This window comes from Phyllobates terribilis, unplaced genomic scaffold (genome assembly GCF_046119375.1).
Source record: "Phyllobates terribilis strain yellow unplaced genomic scaffold, ASM4611937v1 Scaffold_4__5_contigs__length_816908805, whole genome shotgun sequence".
Lineage (NCBI taxonomy): Eukaryota > Metazoa > Chordata > Amphibia > Anura > Dendrobatidae > Phyllobates > Phyllobates terribilis.
In genome coordinates, this window is record NW_027362764.1 from 672,864,487 (window position 1) to 672,889,824 (window position 25,338).

The 25,338-nt window shown below is 47.4% G+C and overlaps 1 protein-coding gene across 3 annotated transcripts in view; it reads left to right on the forward strand.

Annotated features, from left to right (window-relative positions):
- The first annotated feature begins 369 nt into the window (after positions 1–369).
- Positions 370–25,338, forward strand: part of LOC141265871 (carbonic anhydrase 13-like) — a 78,904-nt gene continuing 53,935 nt past the window's right edge. Inside the window, exon 1 of one of the 3 annotated variants that reach the window (XM_073679522.1) lies at positions 370–501. In XM_073679522.1, the coding sequence (XP_073535623.1) occupies positions 464–501 (38 nt within the window). In that variant the 5' untranslated portion in view covers positions 370–463. Of the gene's footprint in view, positions 502–771; positions 924–25,338 lie in introns of those variants that run through there. The other 2 variants (XM_073679524.1, XM_073679526.1) reach the window with 2 other exon arrangements.

Sequence of the window (25,338 nt, forward strand, 5' to 3'; positions counted from 1 at the left end):
TGCCGTGATCTGTTGCTTCATTTTTCTCTGAAGTTGGTTGAAAGTACAGTTCCCATTTAATAACTACTTTTTTAATGTAAAATGCATATAGTTATTAGGGAAGCAGTGGTGTCATTGACTTCACTGTAAATGGCATATTCATACATAGAAGAGGTCACATTTCGGATTAGCTGTAACTAAATAGAAGAAGAGATACACTAACAATAAACTGATCTGACGTCTCAAGAATTCATCTGAGAAAAGTAACACATGGAATTCACTGACCCCAGGACTAGGTAACGCTTCTCTATGGCACTGATGGCCCCAATGGGAGGAAACATGGAGGCTCTAATCAATCCTGTACTGCCTATTGCTCCTGCGAGACATACTCACTCAGGGTTCAGTTGCTAGGACCATAGTACAAGTGTACAAACAGAGTAGATAGGAATGTAAAGAGCAGGCTTCTACTCCACAGAACAGCTGGATGTGTGAGACTAATGACCTAAGAGATCCTTCCACCTGGTAGAGTATTGCTTCTTACCCGGCATAGTAGATTCTCTCTGTGACAATATGTATATGCTTGTATATCTCACTGCTGCTCAGACACATTTGTCCTTTAGCTTATTTTTTTTATTTACTTATTCCTCTTATGCTTTAAAAAAAGAAAAGGAGCAGGCAGATCTGTTAGGAAGAAAATGCTGCAAAATGCATTATGCACAACTCCGTTATGTGCGAAATATACTAGTTTATTAATCTATTCTTAGTCCTGTCTTTGATATGCCCTGGCAGCATGAGGGATCAAAGGCTATTGTGAGTCCTACATGTAGCCTGCGCCAATCCGCCCCGGGCACAGAGGATCCATAATCCAAGATCTTACTATATACAGCACATCCAGGACTGGTATAGTGGATTTTACAATGTTTGCATATACATATATACTGTCGGTGGGTGTCATCTCTGGAAGAGCATGAGTGATGGAGAAAATGTGCTCTTTTTTTCTATCTATTACCTGTTGGGATAAGTTTGCATTGATGGTATGGTCAGGACTGCATGTTGTTACATTGTTTTCCATGGCTGAAAATCTGTATGTAATGTGGAGACCTTTCTTTTTCTGTGGTCAGTGCTCACACATTGACTCATAGAGGCTTGGTAATGATCAGCAATTTCTAGGGTGAGCTGGTGTCTATGCATTTATTTATTCCGCTCATAGTGATCATGAACTGAAAATACTCATTTAGTAATGTGCGGTAAACATGTTTTGATTTTTTTTATGCTTTTTTTTTTCATAAATTTGTAACATACTTATTTGAATAGTTAAAGAAACACTACAGCGGCAAAATGTCAGTGAAAATCTTGACTTGCATTTATTAAATATCCACAAACATAATTTGTAAAAATACACAAAAGTACATTAACTGATGCGTTACGGGAACACAGATGATCCCAAGTCATAGCATAACACATGTACTTTCCTGGGCATGTATAAATATATATATATACAAAATTATATTAGTTTAGGGTCCCATCAAAGAAAGGTCACCTTGCCATGGTTAATGGGCCCTCATGAATTGGCCAATTTATGCTCGAGGTACTTTCATTTTTATAAGTATACTAGCTATTGAACCCGTTCTACGCCCGGGTGGCGAGCATTTTTATTGGTATATGGTCTCCCATGCTGGTATGTGCTGCCCCCCTCCTTGTATTTGTGCTGCCCCCATCCTGTCCCCACCATCCAATCCTGGTATGCTTGGCACCCCTCACCCAAAATCCTGGTATGCGTGGCACCCCTCACCCCCAATCCTGGTATGCGTGGCACCCCTCACCCCCAATCCTGGTATGCGTGGCACCCCTCACCCCCAATCCTGGTATGCGTGGCACCCCTCACCCCTATCCTGGTGTGTATGGTATCCCTCATCCTGGTATGCATGGCACCCTATCCCTCACTCCCAATCCCGGTATGTGTGGCACCCCTCACCCCCAATCCCGGTATGCGTGGCACCCCTCATCCCGGTATGTGTGGCTCCCCTCACCCCCAATCCCGGTATGTGTGGCTCCCCTCACCCCCAATCCCGGTATGCGTGGCACCCCTCACCCCCAATCCCGGTATGCGTGGCACCCCTCATCCTTATCCTGGTGTGTATGGTATCCCTCATCCTGGTATGCATGGTACCCCATCCCTATCCTGGTGTGTATGGTATCCCTCATCCAGGTATGCATGGCACCCCATCCCTCATTCCCAATCCCGGTATGCATGGCACCCCTCATCCCCAATCCCCGTATGCCTGGCACCCCTCACCCGCCAATCCCGGTATGCGTGGCACCCCTCACCCCCCAATCCTGGTATGCGTGGTACCCCTCACCCCCCAATCCTGGTATGCGTGGCACCCCTCACCCCCCAATCCTGGTATGCGTGGCACCCCTCACCCCCCAATCCTGGTATGCGTGGCACCCCTCACCCCCAATACTGGTATACGTGGCACCCCTCATCCCTATCCTGGTGTGTATGGTATCCCTCATCCTGGTATGCATGGCACCCTATCCCTCACTCCCAATCCCGGTATGCATGGCATCCCTCACCCCCAATCCCGGTATGCGTGGCACCCCTCATCCCGGTATGCGTGGCTCCCCTGACCCCCAATCCCGGTATGCGTGGCACCCCTCACCCCCAATCCCGGTATGCGTGGCACCCCTCATCCTTATCCTGGTGTGTATGGTATCCCTCATCCTGGTATGCATGGTACCCCATCCCTATCCTGGTGTGTATGGTATCCCTCATCCTGGTATGCAATGCACCCCATCCCTCATTCCCAATCCCGGTATGCGTGGCATCCCTCACCCCCAATCCCGGTATGCGTGGCACCCCTCATCCCGGTATGCGTGGCTCCCCTCACCCCCAATCCCGGTATGCGTGGCACCCCTCACCCCCAATCCCGGTATGCGTGGCAACCCTCATCCTTATCCTGGTGTGTATGGTATCCCTCATCCTGGTATGCATGGTACCCCATCCCTATCCTGGTGTGTATGGTATCCCTCATCCTGGTATGCAATGCACCCCATCCCTCATTCCCAATCCCGGTATGCGTGGCACCCCTCATCCACAATCCCGGTATGCATGGCACCCCTCATCCCAATCCCAGTATGCCTGGCACCCCTCACCCCCAATCCCGGTATGCGTGGCACCCCTCACCCCCCAATCCTGGTATGCATGGTACCCCTCACCCCCCAATCCTGGTATGCGTGGTACCCCTCACCCCCAATCCTGGAATGCGTGGTACCCCTCACCCCCAATACTGGTATGTGTGGTACCCCTTACCCCCAATCCTGGTATGTGTGGTACCTCTCACCCCCCAATCCTGGTATGTGTGGTACCCCTCACCCCCCAATCCTGATATATGCATGGTCCCCTCACCCCTTTCACACTGTGTTTCTTCTCTGTGCTCCAGCTCTGCTGTGTCCTGTTCTGCCGGAGGCCGGGGGAGGAGTGCGGCGCCAGAGCACTGCGCTGTCCGGTGCCATTTTGCTGAAGTAAAATGGCGCCGGATAGCGCTATGCGCACGCGCCGGTCCGACGCCTTCACTCCGTCCCCGGTCTCCAGCGAAGAGAGGCGCCGCGGCAACGCTCCTCCCGGTCAGGTAAGTATGTAAGTATGGCGCCGGAGATCGCAGTATGCGTTCAGTGTCTACACATACCGCGCGATCTCCGGCGCCATACACCTCCTCTTACCTGTAACGGCTGGATGCGTGCTTCTCTCTGGAGCCAGACTGCGCGTCACGCATGCGCAGTCTATCGAGGCTTCGGACAGAAACACGCATCCCCGGTTATATTATAGATACTATATAGCAGTAATGCAGTTAAAATATCATATATTCAATGTTTGCTTCCATCTTAGCTCTTGAGTACTGCTGCTGTATTATTTTGTTTGTGGGCATAATAAATATATATTGTAGCGTGGCTGTTAGACACCTAGTGGTTGGGAGATAAACTTGAAGTAATGCTTTAGGTGTATATATGATTAAAATGGGTTAATCGACCTTGACAGGTTGATTAGGAGCAGCTGAATGGCTGCTCACCATATCTCCACTCCTGGGTGGGATTCACCAGGTAAATTGAGAACTGTTTGTCTCACACATACGGGGTGTAAGGAGGTTGCAGATCTCCTGAATGGAATGCCTTTGCTAAAGGACATGGAAGCTGGAATCTAACCAGGTGGGCTAACCAGCACTATTGTATGAACTTGTTACTTTATGTTATACCGGACAAAAAGGCTGTATTTAAGTTTTCTGTGATGTGGTTTATGAGGACTGCAATAAACCAGCCGGACTTTTGAATGGAAACGGTTCCTGTTATACCTCATATCGCTCCAAAGTGAGTATCATTGTTACATTATATATATATTGTAACAATGCTACTCACTTGGGAGCAATCCGTGGTATAACAGGAACCGTTTCTATTTACAGTCTGGCTGGTTTATTTTAGTTCTCATAAACCACATCATAGAAAACTTAAATACAGCCTTTGTCCGGCAGCAAGTAAAACATAAAGTAACAAGTCTATACAATAGTGCTGGTTAGCCCACCTGGCTTAGAGTCCAGCTTCTTAGTCCTTTAGCAAAGGAGCACAATCCACGAGATCTGCAACCTCCATACACCCCGCATGTGTGAGACAAACACCTCTCAATTTACCCAGTGAATCCACCCAGGGATGGAGATATTAAAATCTCGTTAATCAAAACGGCGCTGTAATCATCTAAAAAAATACCTTAATATAGTTATATAGTACCTTCTCATTTAGTCATAGGGGTGGGCTTCATTTTCTTTCAGTCACAGGCTCGTTACATTGCCGATGCCCATGCACTGTGATTGATGTTCCTGGAAGCGCCGACGTCACGAGAATCCGCTTTAAATTCTTGCACAGTGTCCAGCGGCTCCCTACGCATGCACAGTGATAAGCGGCTCCCAGTTCTTGCACAGGGTCCAGTGGCTGCCCGCGCTAGCTCATGACTCGCAGCAACTCCATCGCATGGACACACAGTCAATGAAGCTGGGTAAGTACACCTAGATTCAGTGCACACGCGCGGGCAGCCGCTCCTCACTGCGCATGAGCGGGGAGCCGCTCGACACTGTGCAAGCGTGGGATTTTGGAGCGGATTCCCGTGACTTCCCATAACAAGCTGTTAGTGATCACTAACAATGCACTGGGGACAGTTTAGTTGCTAAAAATGATGTGACAGGTTCTCTTTAATATTTGGTACAGACAACTTTGTTTGCAATTACAGAGGTCAGATGTTTCCTGTAGTTCTTGACCAAGTTTGCACGCACTGCTGCAGGGATTTTGGCCCACTCCTCCATACTGATCTTCTCTGATCTTTCAGGTTTTGGGGCTGTCACTGGGTAATATTGAGTTTCAGCTCCCTCTCCCTGATTTTCTATTGGGTTGAGGTCTACAGACTGGCTAGGCCACTCCAGGACCTTGAAATGCTTCTTACGAAGCCACTCCTTAGTTGTCCTTGCTGTGTGTTTTGGGTCATTGTCATGCCAGAAGACCCAGTCACGGCCCATCTTGAATGCCCTTACTGAGTGAGGGAGGTTGTTGGCCAAAATCTCACAATACATGACCCCATCCATCCTCCCTTCAATACGGTGCAGTTGTCCTGTCCCCTTTGCAGAAAAGCACCCCCAAAGTATGATGTTTTCTCCACCATGCTTCAAAGTTGGGACTGTGTTATTGGGGTTGTACTCATCCTTCTTCTTCCTCCAAACACGGCGAGTGGAGTTGATACCAAAAAGTTCTATTTTGGTCTCATCTGATCACATGACCTTCTCTCATGCCTCCTCTGGATCATCCAGATGGTCATTGGCGAACTTCCAATGGGCCTGGACATGTGCTCGCGTGAGCAGGGAGACCTTGTGTGCCCTACAGGATTTTATTGCATAACGGCGTAGGTCATTGACCAGGTCCTCTTGTGTAGTTCTGGGCTGATTCCTGACCTTTCTCAGAATCATCCTCACTCCATGAGGCGAGATCTTGCATGGAGCCCCAGACCAAGGAAAATTGACAATCATCTTGTGTTTCTCCCATTTTCTAATAATTGTGCCAACAGCTGCTTGCCTATTGTCCTGTAGCCCATCCCAGCCTTGTGCAGGTCTACAATTGTGTCCTTGGTGTCCTTAGACAGCTCTTTGGTCTTGGCCATGGTGGAGAAGTTGGAGTGTGATTGATTGGGTGGACAGGTATCTTTTATACAGGTAAAAAGTTCAAACAGGTGCAATTAATACAGATAATTACAGGTAAGTACAGTGCAGAGTAGGAGGGATTCTTAAAGAAAAACCAACAGATCTGTGAGAGCCAGAATTCTTGCTGGTTGGTAGGTGATCAAATACTTATTTCATGCAATAAAATGCTATTTAATTATTTAAAAATCATGCAATGTGATTTTCTGGTTTTTAGTTTTAGATTCTGTCTCTCACAGGTGAAGTGTACCTATGATAAAAATTACAGACCTCTCCGTTCTTTGTAGGTGGGAAACCTTGCAAAATCGGCAGTGTATAAAATACTTATTTTCCCCACTGTATATTGTAGGTACCGAGGGTGCAAAGGGTGTGGTCGCCCCGCGCTCAGGGGACCCACCCTTAACTAAGCTACGTATCAGCTAACTGTATCAGCATTAATTCCAATAACTGCATTAACAGCAGTAACTGTATCAGCATTCTGTAGATCACAGGTCGCAATAAGCCTGCGGTCTACTGAACAGCCGAGGTGCTGACACGCGCCGTACATCAAAGCTGGACTCTGATGTCCTGTGCGTGCGTCAGCGCTATGGCAGCTCTTTGGTCTACCTGAGCTTCACCGGTGGAGTCATTAGGATCCTGGATTAGGTGAGTATAGGATGTTTTTTCATTTTAATTAAAACTTGTGGGGGCATCATAAATAATAAGGGAATCTGAAACCGTGGGGGCATTATAAAGTCTGGGGCCCATTATACAAATTGGGGGCTAATGTGTGGGTCATTATACAATGTAGGAGCTAAAGTGGGGGCAATTATACAGTATTGGAGCTAATGTGGAGCCCATTATACAGAATAAGAGCCAATGTGCGGGCTCTTTATACAGTTTAGGGCTTACAGTGGGGACCATTATAAAGTGTGGAAGCTACGGGAGCCATTATACAGTCTGAGGCTTACTTTGGGGCTCATTTTAAAGTTTGGGGGCTAATGTGAGGACCATTGTACAGTTTGGAGGATAATTCGGGAGGCATTATGCAGCATGGAAGCTAATGTACGGGCCATTATACAGTTTGGGGGCTTATGCAGGGGCCATTATACAGTGCGAGTTCTACTGTGGGGGCCATTATACAGTGTGAGGGCTTCAGTGGGGGTCATTATACTGTGTTTTGGCGGAGCAGTGGGGACATCATACTATGCATAGAGTAGCTGTGGGGGTATCATACTGTGTATAGAGGAGCTGTGGGAACATCATACTGTACCATACTGTGTATAGAGGAGCTGTAAGAACATACTCTGTATAAAAGGAAATGTGGGCTCATCGTACTGTGTATAGAAAAGCTGTACATTGGGGGACTCAGTGGACATTATTAAATGTTAAGTAGGCACTTAAGAAGCATTATTGTTATAGGGACATTCAAAGTATTGTGGCCATCAATGGGTCAAAATATAGACACTGTTTTCTAGCGAATTTGCACAGGGTATTAATATTTTCTAGGGGACAATTTTAACATGTAGAGGGCACAAAGGAGGCATTATTACTATGTAAGGGGCACAGTGGTGGGCATTAATACTGTATGTGAGGCACTAAGTGGAGCACTGTTATTTTACCACACAGCAGGTGCAGTAATGGGTACATGTACGGAAGCAGCTGCTCAGTATTGGGGTATGAGTAGGATGAGGAGTTTATGCAGGTTGGGAATAGACAGGGATGGTGCTGAAAATGTGAGAAGTTAAATGTGTCTTTGTTGTAATTTCTGCAGACAAGTCGTGGCTGGAAGAAGTTACCATGTCGGTCTGGACCAAATGGAAAAGACGAAAAAAGTGAACGACTCCATCAGAAAGAACGTCAGCTGTAAGTCACCATCTGTAACTGTACTGTAATCACTTGCATGTTCTGCCAGACTGGTATCTACCACTATATGTCACCATATGGCGGTAATATCAGTGCGCCACCATAGTCATAGTCAGGGTTACCGGTTAGGGGCCCACTCAGATGTTTCGCCTCCCCTGAGCTGAACCCTTAGCTACGCCTATGATTATAGGGATTCACGCTCTTAGGTAGGCAATAGGTAGTGTTAACAAAGGCAATTCAGTTTGGTTCAAATGTGCAGTTTTATTGCTTTTATAAAACTCCAAGGAATACAAAACCAAAAAGGGCCTCTTCTGGGCACAAACGTATACAGCAAATAAACAGTTCATTCAGCAGACACATGTGTTAGTACGGGCTCAGTCTCACAGATTACAGTCTTTTCTCCTGGAGCAAACTTCCTACACAGAAGAGGCCCAGTTCCACATGTCTTCCAGCGCCAAACAGAAGTGTTCAACACTGGACACAGTTTATACTGAACAGGCTGCAGCTTCCACACTGTTCTCTGCAGCTCCAACACACAGACTGCTCAGCTTTCCTAATTGACTCATGCAGTCTCTATTCACAGAGATACTCTGGCACATTTCTCTCTCAGCTACAGCTCACATTTTGGCTGGTTACTCACCAGCACCACACTCGACTCTGCTTCATAAAGCAGACTGATATACCTAGGGAACACAGGCCTTAATTCTAGTAAAAAAGCTAGGCAGGTGCATCTAATCAAAACCTGCAGACCTAGGACTTAACCTTGTCCTCCCTGACTCTGTAATAATATGTATGTCTGTGTGTGTGCCTGAATAGTATGTTTATATGATGACTAAGGATCTCCTGCTATCCGAAACAAGTCAGTTTATATACTTCTGTGTATTTGTAAGAATTATGTTTGTGGATATTTAATGAAGCCAGGTTAAGATTTTAACTGACATTTTGGTACTGGAGTTCCCTTTCACTTGTTGGCTCCATTACCCTGTGTTCTGTGCACCTTCAGGTTGGTGAGTCATCCGGACTTTTACTTTCTATTTAGATTTATATGAAAGATTTTAAAACCATTTGGGTGCAATATGACAGTACCGATCTAGATTCTGCGTTTCGCACTGTATTGGGTCTATGTATCTGGCTGATCTATGACTAGTCATTTGGCCATTTTATGGCTATATTTATTTTTGTGCTGTTTTGGATAAAATCATGTGCAATCAATTAAAGGTAAATTCTTAAAACAAAACAAGACCATATCATGGAGTAAGACATCCAGGATTTTAGCTGATATTTTGGTGTCGGGCCCCAAAAACCCATCACTATTGTATCTGGCCACATGTAGTGGTTTTAAATAGTAATGGTATTAAAGTAAATGAATGGTCATCTTATACATTGTTGTGTCAAGTCCTTTTCTTGGTAAGTATTTATGAAATCATGGATTTATTCCCTACCCACTAGAAAAAGATATGGTGGTGGACTATTTTTTATTTTCTTTTGATGCTAAAACGAGACACTAATACTTTCCTATGAGCATATACTTAATGGACAAAAGTACTGGGGCACAGGTCTTAATCACTGAAGTCAAGTTTTTCATTCCGTCATATTGCCTCCGTTGTATAACATCATGGTCCAACATCAAGTCAGTTTGTGAAATTTCTTCCCTCCTAATTATTCTATTATTAGCTATGAGTGGTGTTATTAAAAAGTGGAAGGAACCGCAGCAACTCGGCCACGAAGTGGAGACCACGTAAAGTTACAGAACGGGGTCACGGAGTGCTGAGACGCAATAAAAGTCCCCAATGCTCTAAATAACCAAAATGTTTACCTTCAGAGTATGAATTTTTGGAATGATATCGGACAAACAATCAGACGTAGTCCCTCACAAGCTGGTACCGCATCAAATCCGCTGCATGTAAGTTGGGAATTTACCTAAAGTTATGAGACAAAATGCAACAAAGGAATGTCTCCCTTTAATTTCTTCCCACATTCATTAAAATTAAAAATAGAAAATCAGAAGTGATTTTCATCATAAAATAAAACATCCCACAATCTTTATAGCTCTGGTCATTGAAGAAATAAACTTGTTAGACTTGTAGTCGCACCAGCCGCACCTGTAATCTACTCAGAAAATAAAAAGGTATCACACAACCTCAGTACTTGTCTCATAGTGGCTTTAGGGTAAAAATCCTCCCCTCTGATGACTAGAGAGATTGGACTGCATATACCACTTCAATGTCAATCACCTTTAACTGATGAGAATTGTCCTCTGGGCTTTTACAGAAAAGGGCAGAGCACTGGCGTTACCATGAAAAGTAAGTGACGATGATGGGAGACATAGTGATGCACCGCTCTGAAACATTTCACAGTCCCTTCAGTATGAGTTTGGCTTTTCAGGCTATTATCAGATTACCACCCATACTATCATCCAACATTTCTGTAAGGAGATGGAATCAAATTCATGATGATGCTTTCCCTTAAACAATACGCTAACAGCTGCCATCCGCTACAGCGGCAGCAGCAATCTTACTCTACAGCCAAGGTACGTGGCATTCTGTGGAACTTTAGAAAGGTTGGCTGGTATTTTATATTGGTGGCCTATCCATGGAATAGGTGATCAACATCAGATCGGTGAGTGTGGGAAACTTGGCACTTCTGCGATTAGCTTTTCCCGATGCCGGCAGTGGCCGGATGTGCTCAATTGCGGAGCAGAACTACACAGCTCTGTCAACTATATAGTGGCTGTGGCCATGTACTGCACATCCACGCCTATTCGTTTGAACAGGGGTGGGTCTGCAGTACCCTGCTGTGGCCACCATACAGTTGACGAAGTTGTGTAGTACGGTTCTGAAACTGAGCGCATCCATCTGCTGCTGGCACGGAGAAAATCTGATTGGCAGGAATGCTGGAGTAGCACCCCTTAGTATTTGATATTGATCTCCTATCCTACGGATAGGCTATCAATGTAAAGTACCGGATAACCCCTTTAAAAGACTAGTCCAACCGTTGAAGAAATTAAAGTAAATGCAAGAAATGTAAAAATAAAACCGCATTTCTCAATTGTAAATCCCCTTATGCTCCAGTGCAGATCCTCCAGTGGTCTGTTCGGGTCTTTGTTTAGTTTCCTGGAGTGATTATGTGCTACACATGCACATGACGGATGCAAACACACTCCACAAAATTTCATGATTATCTTGTTGTGTAAATGAATGAGCAAAACGCTTGTTCATCCGGTGATGTGAACGGTGTGCATCTTTACTTTGGTCTGCCAGTGTAAACAGACATTCAAATGACAACCGATCAGCAAAAGTTTACTGATCGGTGGTCATATCGTGCCACCAGTCGGTTTGTGTAAATGGTCCCTTAGTCTTACTGACAGTTGGGTAACATTCCACCTTGCAGTATAAAGAAAAAAGCGGCACTCATCAAATCGTTTTCATAAAAGTCTTTTATTCCACCAATTGGGACATCATGGACCTTTATAAGTAGCAATCGGGCAATTGCCACAATGCTCATTGCGGCTTTAAAAGTCTCCTCACCTTGACTGCTTAACATGTCACTCTCCGCAAGGAGAAATGTTACCGTTTAGATACCGGTCTGATGCCTCTCACCCAGCCAAACGAGAACTCACACTTTGCACTGACGAGGGGCAGTACCCCGAACCACAGTGTCTGCAAATTGAGTTTCTGGTTCTGGCTTTTATCCTAAGTCATGTGACAAGACTTGTTAAAGGGTCAATATTGACTTTTAGGATTGGTACTAGGTGGCACTAGAGTTCTAGTTCTCTTTCTCTCTGAAGAGACAATTTGCATATTTCCCAGAGGAGCATTGCAGCTTAAAAAGTCTCCCCACCTTGACATGCTTAACATGTCACTCTCCGCAAGGAGAAATGTTGTTAACCCTTAGATAGTTGTTTGATCCCTAATGTTCTCAAATAATCCTCTGAGGCCTTCATTGAACAGTTGTAGTTAAACCAGTGGCGTACCTCCAATGGCGGCAGGCCACGGGACTTCTATGGGGCCCGTGAGCCGGGGTAGCCCCATAGCAGTCGTCCCCCTTCTGCACCCCCCACTCCGCTGTCTGATTGCCGCCGCCCACCGGCACTGTGTTCAGGCATGGCCACGCGCTGTGTGGCTGTGTATTGTAGTAAAGACGGCAGGGACGACACTGCACCTTTAATTGTGCTTGTGTCGCCCCTGCCGTGTCATTACTACAAGACACAGCCACACAGCGCGCGCCCATGCCTGAGCACAGTGCCGGCGGGCAGCGATGGCAATCAAACAGCGGAGCGGGGGGTGCAGGAGGGGTGCCCCGATGGAGGGGGGCCCTGTTGAGGGGGGGCCTGTTGAAGGGAGGCCCCGATGGAGGGGGGTCCCTGTTGAAGGGAGGCCCAAGGGGGTCCCTGTTGAAGGGAGGCCCCGTGGGGTCCCTGTTGAAGGGAAGCCCCAAGGGGGGCCCTGATGAGGGGAGGCCCAATGGGGGGCCCTGTTGAAGGGAGGCCCCGTGGAGGGCCTTGATGAAAGGGGGCCTTGATGAAGGGAGGCCCCAGCGGGGGCCTTGCTGAAGAGAAGCCCCGAGAGGGCCCTGATGAAGTGCTGGCAATTAAGCAGCGCTGGCGGAGCGTGCAGGAGGGGGGCCCCGATGAAGTGCCGGCAATCAAACACCGCCGGAGGTCCTCCCTGCGCATATTCTGGGGGAGCGGTCTGGGCCCCGACGGCAAGTGGGCCCCTCTGTTGGTCCAGAGCCTGTGATGGCCATCAGACATGCCGGCGCCCCGCACAGCTGGACCGGACACAGGACAAGGGGCAGGTAAGTGAGGCTTGTCGCCAGATTCACCATGTCTGCGTACTATGTGTGTGTGTGCACATTTATGCGTACTGTGTGTGTGTGCATGTTTGCATATGTGAAGGATGAGAGAACAGGCTGAACCCTATGTTGTATACCTATATTTCTCTATCGCATCTGTGCATCATGAATGGTGGTATATGTTAAGGGGCCCACTGAGACTTTTTCGCCCGGGGCCCACAAAATCCTGGAGCCAGCCCTGTCCATGACATGCCACGCCACATTGATGCAATAATTGATGCAAAAGGAGCCCCGACCAAGTATTGAGTGCATTTACTGAACATACATTTCAGTAGGCCAACATTTCGGATTTTAAAAACATTTTTCAAGCTGTTGTTATAAAGTATTCTAATTTACTGAGATAATAACTTTTGTGTTTTCATTGGCTGTAAGCCATAATCATCAGCATTAGCAGAAATAAACACTTGAAATAGATCACTCTGTTTGTAATGACTCTATATAATATGAGTTTCACTTTTTATATTGAAACTGAAATAAATTAACTTTTTGATGATATTCTAATTTAGTGAGATGCACCTGTACATAGTGGTAAATACTGTATATGCTCACCTAGGGTGCATTCACACTAGGACAGGGGTCTCAAACTCAGCCGGGTATATGGGCCGCACATGGAAAAACATTTAATTTGGGGGGCCGCATTATTTGCATGACAAAGTGACATTTTTAGTGATACCATTTTATTTTCTATACACCTTTTGAACTGGACCTCATCTTGCAGACATGGTCTCACATCCAGGTCCCCCATATTGCAGACATGGTCTCCCATCCAGGTCCCCATATTGCAGACATGGTCCGCCATATTGCAGACATGGTCTTCCATCCAGGTCCCCCATATTGCAGACATGGTCTTCCATCCAGGTCCCCCATATTGCAGACATGGTCTCCCATCCAGGTCCCCCATATTGCAAACATGGTCCCCATATTGCAGACATGGTCTCCCATCCAGCTCCCCCATATTGCAAACATGGTCCCCCATATTGCAGACATGGTCCCCCATATTGCAGACATGGTCCCCATATTGCAGACATGGTCCCCCATCCTGGTCCTTATCTTGCAGACATGTCCCCCATCCAGGTTCCCCCCATACTGCGCACAAGCTCCATCCCCCCACCCCATACTTTGCACAGGGTCCGCCCCCCCATACTGCGCACAGGGTCCACCCCCCCATACTGCGCACAGGGCCCCCCCCCCATACTGCCCACAGAGTCCCCTTCCCCCCATACTGCGCACAGGGTCCCCGTCCCCCCATACTGCGCACAGGGTCCCGTCCCCCCATACTGCGCACAGGGTCCCTGTCTCCCCATACTGCATTCAGGGTCCCTGTCCCCCCATACTGCGCTCAGGGTCCCCGTCCCCCCATACTGCGCACAGTGCCCCCCCCATACTGTGCACAGTGCCCCTCCCCATACTGAGCACAGGTCCCCTGTGCTGTATTTCACATGACAGAGGAAAAAAACAAGATTCTTCTCACCTGTTCTCTGTTCGCTCGGCGTCCTTTCTGCACCTGTGGCCCGCAGGCACATAGACCCTGTAATGATCGCAGCTCTGTCCAGCAGCCGCCGACATCAGCGCTGTAGTGCAGTGTATTGCCGCGCAGATGTAAGAGGGAAGACTGGGGTGTAAGTACTTTCAGAACAAGGGATCCAGAACTGCCGGGGCCGTACCTCTGGTTGCAGGGGGAAGACAGACTTCCAGCACAGGAGTCAGGTGACTGGGAAGCTGGGGGCGCAAAGGAGAGCAGTGTGAGAGGGTCCAGGCTCCTGGCTCCAGTACTGGGAGCAAGAGCCAAGTGCAGTGGACCGGAGGAGTCAAGCCGACTAGAGGGAGAAGAGACGCAGGGTCTGTGCAGCTGAGCACGTGAGGTGCCGTGTTATGGACTAGGGGCTCAGCAGGTAAAACCGGAGACCGCCCGCTGCCGCCAGAAGACGGAGCATTGTTTGGGCGGGGAAGCCTGAAGAAATCAACACTGGCATCAGCTGGCAACTGCCTTGTGGAGGAAGAGAGTCAGCTAAGTGTAAAAACTGTCGTTTACAACTGGTTTGACTCTGCTATATCTAGTTAAACTGTGAACTGTCAGTTAAAGACTTTTACTTGCTACTTCCCTTGTTTTCCCCCATATTTTCCTCTGTTACTCCCCGCGTGGAGATTGACCCTGCTATCATAAACTTCCCCTGTTTATTAACCCTGCATTGGCTGCTCTGTGTTTCTGTGTCGCTGCATCTAAAGTACCCGTGTTACATTTGGCGTAGTCGACAGGATGCAGTCTGTAACATCCCTGGCGGCGTGCTTGCATAGTGCACCACCTCCCACTATGCAAGACCGCAATCTTACCTGTCAGTCTAGCCTGCAAACCGTGTTCCAGTTCATGCCGTGTGCATGTCTCTTGACTGACTGCTTAGGGCGGTGGCCCGGTTACTTCCTGATTCTTATAGCTGCTGTGGGCGCTCCCCTAATGCATCTCCAGCCTATTGCTGTGAGTCACTGGATATTTAAACCCCCTCCACCCAGTAGGACGGGCCTGAGCAACACTAACATTCAGTGTGCTCCTTGACTCTGAAGTTGAAAGGTCCAGTTCTGCTTATTGTCTGTTTCTGCCATCTCTGGGGGCTGCATACCCAGACCTGTTATCTGTGACTTATTGTCCGTTTTCGCCTTATCTGGGGGCTGCATACCCAGACCTGTTATCTGTGACTTCTTGTCTGTTTCCACCATCTCTGGGGGCTGTATACCCAGGTCTGTTATCTCTGACTTCTAGTCTGTTTCCGCCTCTCTGGGGGCTGTATACCCAGGCTCGTTCTTGTATCTCATTGCAGTAGCAGTTCCTGACTGAACTGTATCTTAGCCTGTTACCTGTTTTGTCTCTATGTCCATACCCTCCCTTTTCCTGCATTGTCTGAACCTGCACCTAACTCCAACTCGTTGTCTCTGTACTTCTGTTTGTGAGTTTTGTGTCCACTCGCTACTTCATAGGAAGTACCTTGTGTGTATCTGGTTTTGCTTGTCCCTTTTCCCTTCCTCCGTATCTTCCTGTACTTTCCAGTCTGTTTCATGTGAACAGAGCCCTGTCCTCTCTGCCTTGTCCACCGCACCTGCGGTTTCGCTCCTCTCTGTCTTGCCCACCGCTCTGGCGGTTTCTCTCTGCTCTGACTTGCCCACCTCTCCGGTGGTTTCCCTCTGCTCTGCCTTACCCACCGCTCCGGCGGTTTCTCTCTGCTCTGACTTGCCCACTGCTCCGGCGGCTTCCCTGTGCTCTGCCTTACCCACCGCTCCGGCGGCTTCTCTCTGCTCTGACTTGCCCACCACTCCGGCGACTTCTCTCTGCTCTGCCTTGTTCACCGCACCAACGGTTTCTCTCTGCTCTGACTTGCCCACCGCTCCGGCGGCTTCTCTCTGCTCTGCCTTGCCCACCGCTCTGGTGGCTTCTCTCTGCTCTGCCTTGCTCACCGCACCAGCGATTTCTCTCTGCTCTGATTTGCCCACCGCTCCGGCGGCTTCTCTCTGCTCTGCCTAGCCCACCGCTCCAGCGGTTCTTCTCTGCTCTGCCTTGTTCACCGCACCTGCAGTTTAGTTCTGCTCTGCCTAGCCCACCGCTCCGGAGGTTCCTCTCTGCTCTGCCTTGTTCACCGCACCTGCTTTTTAGTCCTGCTCTGCTTGCCCACCGCTCCGGCGGTTCCCCTCTGCTCTGCCTAGCCCACAGCTCCGGCGGTTCCTCTCTGCTCTGCCTAGCCTACCGCTCCGGCGGTTTCTCTCTGCTCTGCCTTGTTCACCGCACCTGCGGTTCCGCTCTGCTCTGCCTTGCCCTCCGCTCCGGCGGTTTCGCTTTACTCTGCTTGTCTACCGCATCTGCGGCTCTGTTCCTGTCTCCCAGTCTGTACTGGACTCTATCCAGCCTGCGCTCCAACCAGCTAGTACCTACCTGTCTGCACTCCAGCCGTGCTTGCCAGTATTTCCCTGTCTGCACTCCAGCCGTGCTTGCCAGTATTTCCATGTCTGCACTCCAGCCATGCTTGTCAGTACCCCCCTGTCTGCATACCAGCCGTGCTTGCCAGTACCCACCTGTCTGCATACCAGCCGTGCCTGCCATCACCAACCTGTCTGTATGCCAGCCTAACCTGCCTGTTCCTGCATTCCCCAGTGTCGGTCAACAGCTGTGACCGGGGTCTGACCTGGAGTAGCACCTGGTCCCTCTGCTCGGTTCCTCCTTGGTTCACGGAGTCGTTAGCCGCCGTGCGACCTTGGTCAGATCGGGTAGATACTTAGTTACGCCCCTCCAGGCACTCCTCGGTTCATGGTACAGTGGGATCACTAATCACGCTCACGCCAGTTAGTCCGGGCGCGAGCGTAACACAGTCGTTAGACACAGACATTGCAGAGCCTGAATGGGGACCAGTAATTAGACTCACGGCAGCTAATCAATTACCCATCCCGGTCGCAGGGGTGGTGTGGATGAAGATCCGAGTGTGTGGAAAAGATGTGGGAAAAAAGGAGTCATCCTGGTCACAGGGGGAACCGGAAGTGGACCCCCAGTGACCCTCACAATGAATGTACTGAAAGAGATTGGGCAAATCCTGATTAGTGAGCCGAAGGAGATTCCTCTAGACCAGTGGGACCCGCAAACCCCCCAAAGGAGGGTCTTTCAACAACTAATCCGAGCTGCCCAGGCTCAGGAGACATCGAGTGAAGGGAAGATCCTGGGGAAAATAATAGTGCCAGCAGCTACGGCGCTCACCTTACTGCCCGGACAAACTGTACTCATGTTATCTGCACGGGCCTGCACACCATTTGAGGGGGTCGAAGTTCAGATAGAACCAACATCGATGGACAAAGTACCCCCTGGACTCTTGGTTTCTCGGACACTGGCCACCGTTCAGGGTGGCAATGTTATAGTGCGGTGTGTTAATCTGGGCGAAGATGATCTCACACTCCCTCCCAGGGCGGAAGGAGCCCCTACCAGAGTGGTTCATCGTAGTATGCTGCGACCCTGTCTGTCTAAAGATGACGAGGATGGAGAAGAATCACCTGCTTCTAGAGAGGATCCTGTCACAGTTGCCCCAAGCCACGATGTGGACGAAGAAGGATTGTTGGTTCTACCTCCAAGCCCCAGCACTCGATTACCTGCAGTCCCCAGTGCACGCGGTGAGGGAACAACCTCGGTTGAAGCCACCGGGCAGGCGGAGATTGGGAATCCGAGTGACCCTGCACCCCCCATCGGTCAAACTGAGTTACGCCGGTCACACCGAACAACCGCAGGACTGCCTCCTTACCGTTATGAACAAGATCAATTCATATGGTACCGTATCGTCCAGGAAGTCCAAGAATGTGAACGTTTGGTGAAGGAACTCTCGCCAGTGGAATGGCGAGTTAAAGGAGAGCGGGGGTGTAAGAGGGAAGACCGGGGTGTAAGTATTTTCAGAACAAGGGTGTTAGGATTTGAACCTGTGAACCATTGCTTGCTAGTCTGTTCCTTTGCTGTGGAGCTATTCGGAACTTGTTTAACTCCTGCCTGAAACCATATGAACTTCGTCTGGGATAAAGATCATCACCTGCCCTGCTGATTGTTCCCGCCCTGATTGAGATTGATTAGACCTGCTATATATACCTGGCCCTGTGCAGCTTCCTGTTGCTGAGTATTTTGTGGTGCTCAGTCTAACTGAGTGAAGCATTATCTGAGCTCCTGATTTGGAAGGTGTTCTGCCGGCACTTTCCTGCTTCTTGTGAAGACTCTGCTGTTCCTACCTCGAACTTCTATTGCCTAAACGAACCTGGTGCTCATGTGTGATCCCGGCCGGCCCTTGCTTGGGCAGGCCCCTGCATCTGCTGACATAGTGAACTACTACCGCCATATACTGCATCTGCTGACAAGGTGAACTACTACCGCCATATACTGCATCTGCTGACAAGGTGAACAACTAGAAAAAGTACAAAGTGCGAAAATCTTCACTAAGTTAGATTTACGTGGGGCATATAATTTAGTACGTATTAAACCTGGGGATGAATGGAAGACGGCTTTTCGTACCCGATATGGACACTTTGAGAGTCTAGTGATGCCCTTCGGACTTTGCAATGTTCCAGCTACTTTCCAGCACCTGGCAAATGATATTTTCCGAGACCTGTTGGACCAGTTCATGGTCGTTTATCTAGATGACATCCTGATCTTTTCAAACTCTGTGGAGGAACATCAGACACACGTAAGACGAGTGCTACAACAGTTAAGGGAGAATTCGTTATATATTAAATTAGAAAAATGTGAATTCCATCAAGAAGAGATCCAGTTCTTGGGATACATCATTTCACCTCAAGGATTACGGATGGATGCTAAGAAAACGCAAGCTATCACCAAGTGGCCTATCCCTAAAAATGTGAAAGAAGTTCAGCGTTTTGTGGTGTTCGCCAACTTTTACAGACGTTTTATCAAGAATTTTTCAGAAATTGTGGCACCCATCACGCAACTAACAAAAAAAGGAACAAAATTAATCAGGACCCCCCAAGCGCAAGAAGCATTCTCTCGTTTAAAAATGAAATTCACGACGGCTCCCATACTACGCCATCCTGACCCTGATGGCTTTTATCGTCGAGGTGGATGCTTCAGACTGTGCGGTCGGTGCTATCCTCTCTCAGAGGACAGGGTAAAAGAAGTTGCTGCATCCCTGCGCATTTTTCTCACAACGTATGTCTTTAGCCGAAAAAACTATGACGTGGGAAATAAAGAATTGCTCGCCATCATATCAGCATTCAAAGAGTGGAGACATCATCTCCAGGGGGCTGCACACCAAATTCTGGTGTTGACCGATCATCGCAATCTAGAGTTTATCAGGTCTGCAAAATGCCTCTCTCCTCGGCAGACCCGTTGGAGTCTGTTTTTGAGTCAATTCAATTTTGTAATTTCATACCGACCAGGCTCCCGTAACAAGAAAGCTGACGCATTATCCCGAATGTTTTCAAGTGAGGCTAACCTCGTGACAACACCCAAACCCATTGTGGCAGATACTAAGATCTTGGGAGTAATACATGATGGGGATTTGCTGGAAGATTTGAAAGCAGCATACGAAACAGACTCGTTTCTATCACGTCCATCAGGGGATGTGCATCTGTTTTTTAAAAATCAAGTATGGACCGATGGTCGATGACTATATGTGCTAGAAGCAGCTCGGTTAAAAGTTCTACAACTAGTGCACGATTCTAAAGTTGCAGGGCACAAAGGGGTACAGAAAATGCAGGAATTTTTGTCACGTTTCTTTTGGTGGCCGAACTTTCAAGAAGACGTGAAGAAGTACGTTAATTCCTGTGACATCTGTGCCAGATATAAGACTCCACGTGCATCTCCTATGGGACTATTGCAGCCTCTCGCCATCCCAACTCGACCATGGGGATCGATTTCAATGGACTTTATAGTAGACCTACCAGACTCCAAGGGAAAAACATCCATTCTGGTAGTAGTGGATCGACTTACGAAAGCAGCGCATTTTATCCCGTGTTCAGGTCTGCCTTCAGCAAAAGATACAGCTGATCTGATAATTTGCAATGTTTTTCGCCTCCACGGAGTGCCGGATGAAGTCGTCTCAGATCGAGGTGTGCAATTTACATCTAAATTTTGGCGCAGTCTATGCTCAGCGCTAGACATCAAGGTACGATTGTCAACCGCTTATCATCCGCAATCTAACGGTCAGACAGAACGTACGAATCAGACGCTGGAGCAGTATCTTCGTTGTTATATTTGCCATCTGCAAGACGACTGGGTAGATCTGTTGCCATTTGCGGAATTTTCATATAACAATTCACAGAATGCCTCTACGAAACAGACGCCATTTTTTGCAAATCTTGGATATCACCCAAACATCCTTCCCAAGAATCCTGTGGCACCATTAATACCAGCAGTCGCAGAAAGAATCTCTCTTCTACAGCAAAATCTGAATGATCTGAAAGACACATTAAGGGAAGCTCAGGAGAAATAAAAAAAAGCTGCTGACAAGTATCGTAGACCCACTCCCACGTTTAGGATTGGAGATCGAGTGTGGTTATCCACTAAGAATTTGAAATTGAAGATTCCTTCTCCTAAATTAGGACAAAAGTTTGTGGGACCATACAAAATCAGTAAGATTGTGAGTCCATTGGCCGTACGTCTACAGCTACCAACATCAATGACGATTCATCCCGTGTTTCACGTGTCTTTGTTGAAAGCCGCCACAGCCAATCCATTTCCAGAACGTCCCCCTCCGCCTCCCGATGCAATTAAAGTGGACGGACAGGAGCAGTTTGTGGTGGAAAAGATCTTAGATTCCCGAATACACAGAAATTGTTTACAATACTTAATCAAATGGCAGGGCTACGACACGGAAGAAAATTCATGGGAACCAGTAAGCAACGTCAATGCTCCCCGTTTGATTAAACAATTTCATCAGCGGTATCCTGCAAAGCCTGGGCAAATTGCGTCCAGAGGCAGCCGTTAAGAGGGGAGTATTGTTAGGATTTGAACCTGTGAACCATTGCTTGCTAGTCTGTTCCTTTGCTGTGGAGCTATTCGGAACTTGTTTAACTCCTGCCTGAAACCATATGAACTTCGTCTGGGATAGAGATCATCACCTGCCCTGCTGATTGTTCCCGCCCTGATTGAGATTGATTAGACCTGCTATATATACCTGGCCCTGTGCAGCTTCCTGTTGCTGAGTATTTTGTGGTGCTCAGTCTAACTGAGTGAAGCATTATCTGAGCTCCTGATTTGGAAGGTGTTCTGCTGGCGCTTTCCTGCTTCTTGTGAAGACTCTGCTGTTCCTACCTCGAACTTCTATTGCCTAAACGAACCTGGTGCTCATGTGTGATCCCGGCCGGCCCTTGCTTGGGTGGGCCCCTGCATCTGATGACATAGTGAACTACTACCGCCATATACTGCATCTGCTGACAAGGTGAACTACTACCACCATATACTGCATCTGCTGACAAGGTGAACTACTACCGCCATATACTGCATCTGCTGACATAGTGAACTACTACCGCCATATACTGCATCTCCTGACAAGGTGAACTACTACCGCCATATACTGCATCCCCAGAAGTCTTCCCACGGTCAGGTCATCTGTACACATCTGCTCTGGCCACTGACCTCCAGTCCAGTATCACCAGTAACGTGACAAAGGGATCCGGAACTGCCGGGGCCGTACCTCTGGTTGCAGGGGGAAGACAGACTTCCAGCACAGGAGTCAGGTAACTGGGAAGCTGGGGGAGTGTCCAGAGTGAGAGCTGGGAGGTCAGGTGACCGGAAAACTGATGGCGTGGCTAGAGAGAGGGAGAGACGGGGACTTTTGCGCGGAAAAGGGAGAGCAGAGTCCCGCTCAGGAGAGCAATGTGAGAGGGTCCAGGCTCCTAGCTCCAGTACTGGGAGCAAGAGCCGAGTGCAGTGGACCGGAGGAGTCAAGCCAACTAGAGGGAGAAGAGACGCAGGGTCTGTGGAGCCGAGCACGTGAGGTGCCGTGTTATGGACTAGGGGCTCAGCGGGTAAAACCGGAGACCGCCCGCTGCCGCCAGAAGACGGAGCATTGTTTGGGCGGGGAAGCCTGAAGAAATCAACACCGGCATCAGCTGGCAACTGCCTTGTGGAGGAAGAGAGTCAGCTAAGTGTAAAAACTGTTGTTTACAACTGGTTTGACTCTGCTATATCTAGTTAAACTGTGAACTGTCAGTTAAAGACTTTTACTTGCTACTTCCCTTGTTTTTCCCCATATTTTCCTCTGTTACTCCCTGCGTGGAGATTGACCCTGTTATCATAAACTTCCCCTGTTTATTAACCCTGCATTGGCTGCTCTGTGTTTCTGTGTCGCTGCATCTAAAGTACACATGTTACACAGAGACCGGCTCTCTGCACAGCAATACCAGTGCCAGCCGCCGGCCTATCAGAGGCCAGCTGCTGACATCTGCGCATGGCAGTGACATCATACGCCGCTGTGCTGGGACGCAGATGTCAGCTGTTGGCCTCTGATAGGCTGGCGGCTGCCACTGGTATTGCTGTGCAGAGAGCCGGTCTCTGCACGGCAATACACTGCACTACAGCGCTGATGTCCGCTGGAGCGATCGTTATGGGGTCTATGTGCCTGCGGGCCGCAAGAAGCAGCCGGAGGGGCCGCATGCGGCCCGCGGGCCATGTGTTTGAGACCCCTGCTCTAGGAAGTGTAAAGGTGTCCATACACACCAGGGTTGCCAACTGTCCTGAAAATCTAGGATAGCCGGTAAAAATAGGGCACTTTTTTTTGCTCTGTCCGTAAAAATAAATTCAAGACGTTCATGATTTTTTTTTTAAGAAACTTCAGATTATTTTAACTGTAACTATCCTCATTTTACAGTTTGCAATTAATGTAGCTGATATACAGTACAGACCAAAAGTTTGGACACACCTTCTCATTTAAAGATTTTTCTGTATTTTCATGACTATGAAAATTGTACATTCACACTGAAGGCATCAAAACTATGAATTAACACATGTGGAATTATATACTTAAAAAAAAAGTGTGAAACAACTGAAAATATGTCTTATATTCTAGGTTCTTCAAAGTAGCCATCTTTTGCTTTGATGACTGCTTTGCACACTCTTAGCATTCTCTTGACTGTACTGTATACACATCAGAATTATAGGCTGCAGACATTTATCACATATAATCATAATGATTTATTATGGTTTTCCAATGTGTCCATAAAAAGTATTTTCTGTCCTTGATTTTTTTTATAAACTGTCCAGAAAACAAATAAAATATCAATTTGGCAACCAGGATACACATTAGAGAGAAATTATCCAAATCCACTGACATCATTGAGATAGGCTAACTATTTGATGTACATGGAGGGGGTCTCCACTCTCCCTCGACGGCAGACGTTGGGGAAAGAAGGATCGGGCATGATGGATTTCAACATGATGAACCTTTATTTATATGAAGGAATTGCAACGATATGTGGAAAGTTTATGGGCACATGAACTTCAAATTACATAATACTTTACAAGCTTTCTATTACTGCAGTCTAGCGATCTATTGTTATTGATATTGAATACTGCCCTCCTCTCTTTATGTTTCTGTAAAACTGGTTTTATAGGCACTTAATCATTTCTAAATTTGTTTCCATGCATCATCATGCCGGCTGGTTGTGTATTATGTGAATTATGCAACAATGGATTCAAGATGGAAAGCTTTGTGTGACTGCACATTGTAGGGAGTGGTATAGAAAATGACATAGTAACTGACATTACCATCAGTGGAAATTACCTAGCAAGCAGTTGATGAGTGTACACAAGTCACCGAAATGTCAGTCAAGCCACATTCCAACAGTGTTACCCAGAATACTTCATAGGTGTGACCGGATAAACATTACCAGATGCTTTATAAGTCCTGCTAGATGATGCTATTAATACAAGGCTTAGAAATGATTGCTAGGTTTCATTGAAAAACCTGGAAAGCATGTAATAAATGTAGATTAGTTTAGTTTGGGATAACCATTGCCCGGTCCCTGCACCTCACACTCGTTATAAATCAGTAATGCTTAGGTGATTTCCATATACCGGTAATTACTGACCCAATAAATTCTGAGCAGACATCTCATAATTTGGAGAACTGTTAGAGGAGTCTGTTACAAAACTGAACAATGTTGAGTAAAATAAAATTAGATTTTACCTTTTTTAAAACTTAAAATTAAGTGGAGTGTTTCTGTTTCTAAATTTCTCATGGGAACTGCTCCATTGATTATTGTAGGGCCTTTATGCAGCCCGTTGAGCACATAAGCTTGAACTGATCTTGTTAATAAACCGTAATTTTATTCAATGATAATCAAATTTGTGTCCAGTTGTTAGGAATTCACTAAACCTGCTGAATTCGAACATTATGCAATTCGCTTCTTGTGAATCGCCCAAAATGGATGCCAAAATTTTACACATTGTATTAGCTGGAGAAGGACCACATGACCTTAGGCACAGCCAGTTGACCTTCCACATAGTGCATTGCAGCTGTCACATGACATAGTTTAGCACAGTCAATAAGGAGGCCAGTATAAAAGCAGAGGCAGAGAACGCAGCAGCCAATTTATGGTGAATCTAGATAGTGAGAAGACCTTACAGCTTAGACATAGAAATAAGGAGCGAAAGCCATAAAACAATAAAGAAACTATGAATAGTTAGTGGCAATACCATATTGAAGATGACTGGTGTATGAGGAGAAGAGGAAGAAAATAGATATAATCGATAGGGTGAGCGAACTAGGGGAGTCACCGTGTTGTGAGGCAGGGCCAGGGAGTGACACATACAGTTCATTGTGAAAGTTTTTGGCCCCCTTGAACTTTTCTACCTTTTGCCGCATTTCTGGCTTCAAACATAAAGATATAAAATTCTAATTTTTTTGGGAACTATCAACAAGTGAGACACAATCGTGAAGTGGAACTAAATTTATTGGATATTTTAAAC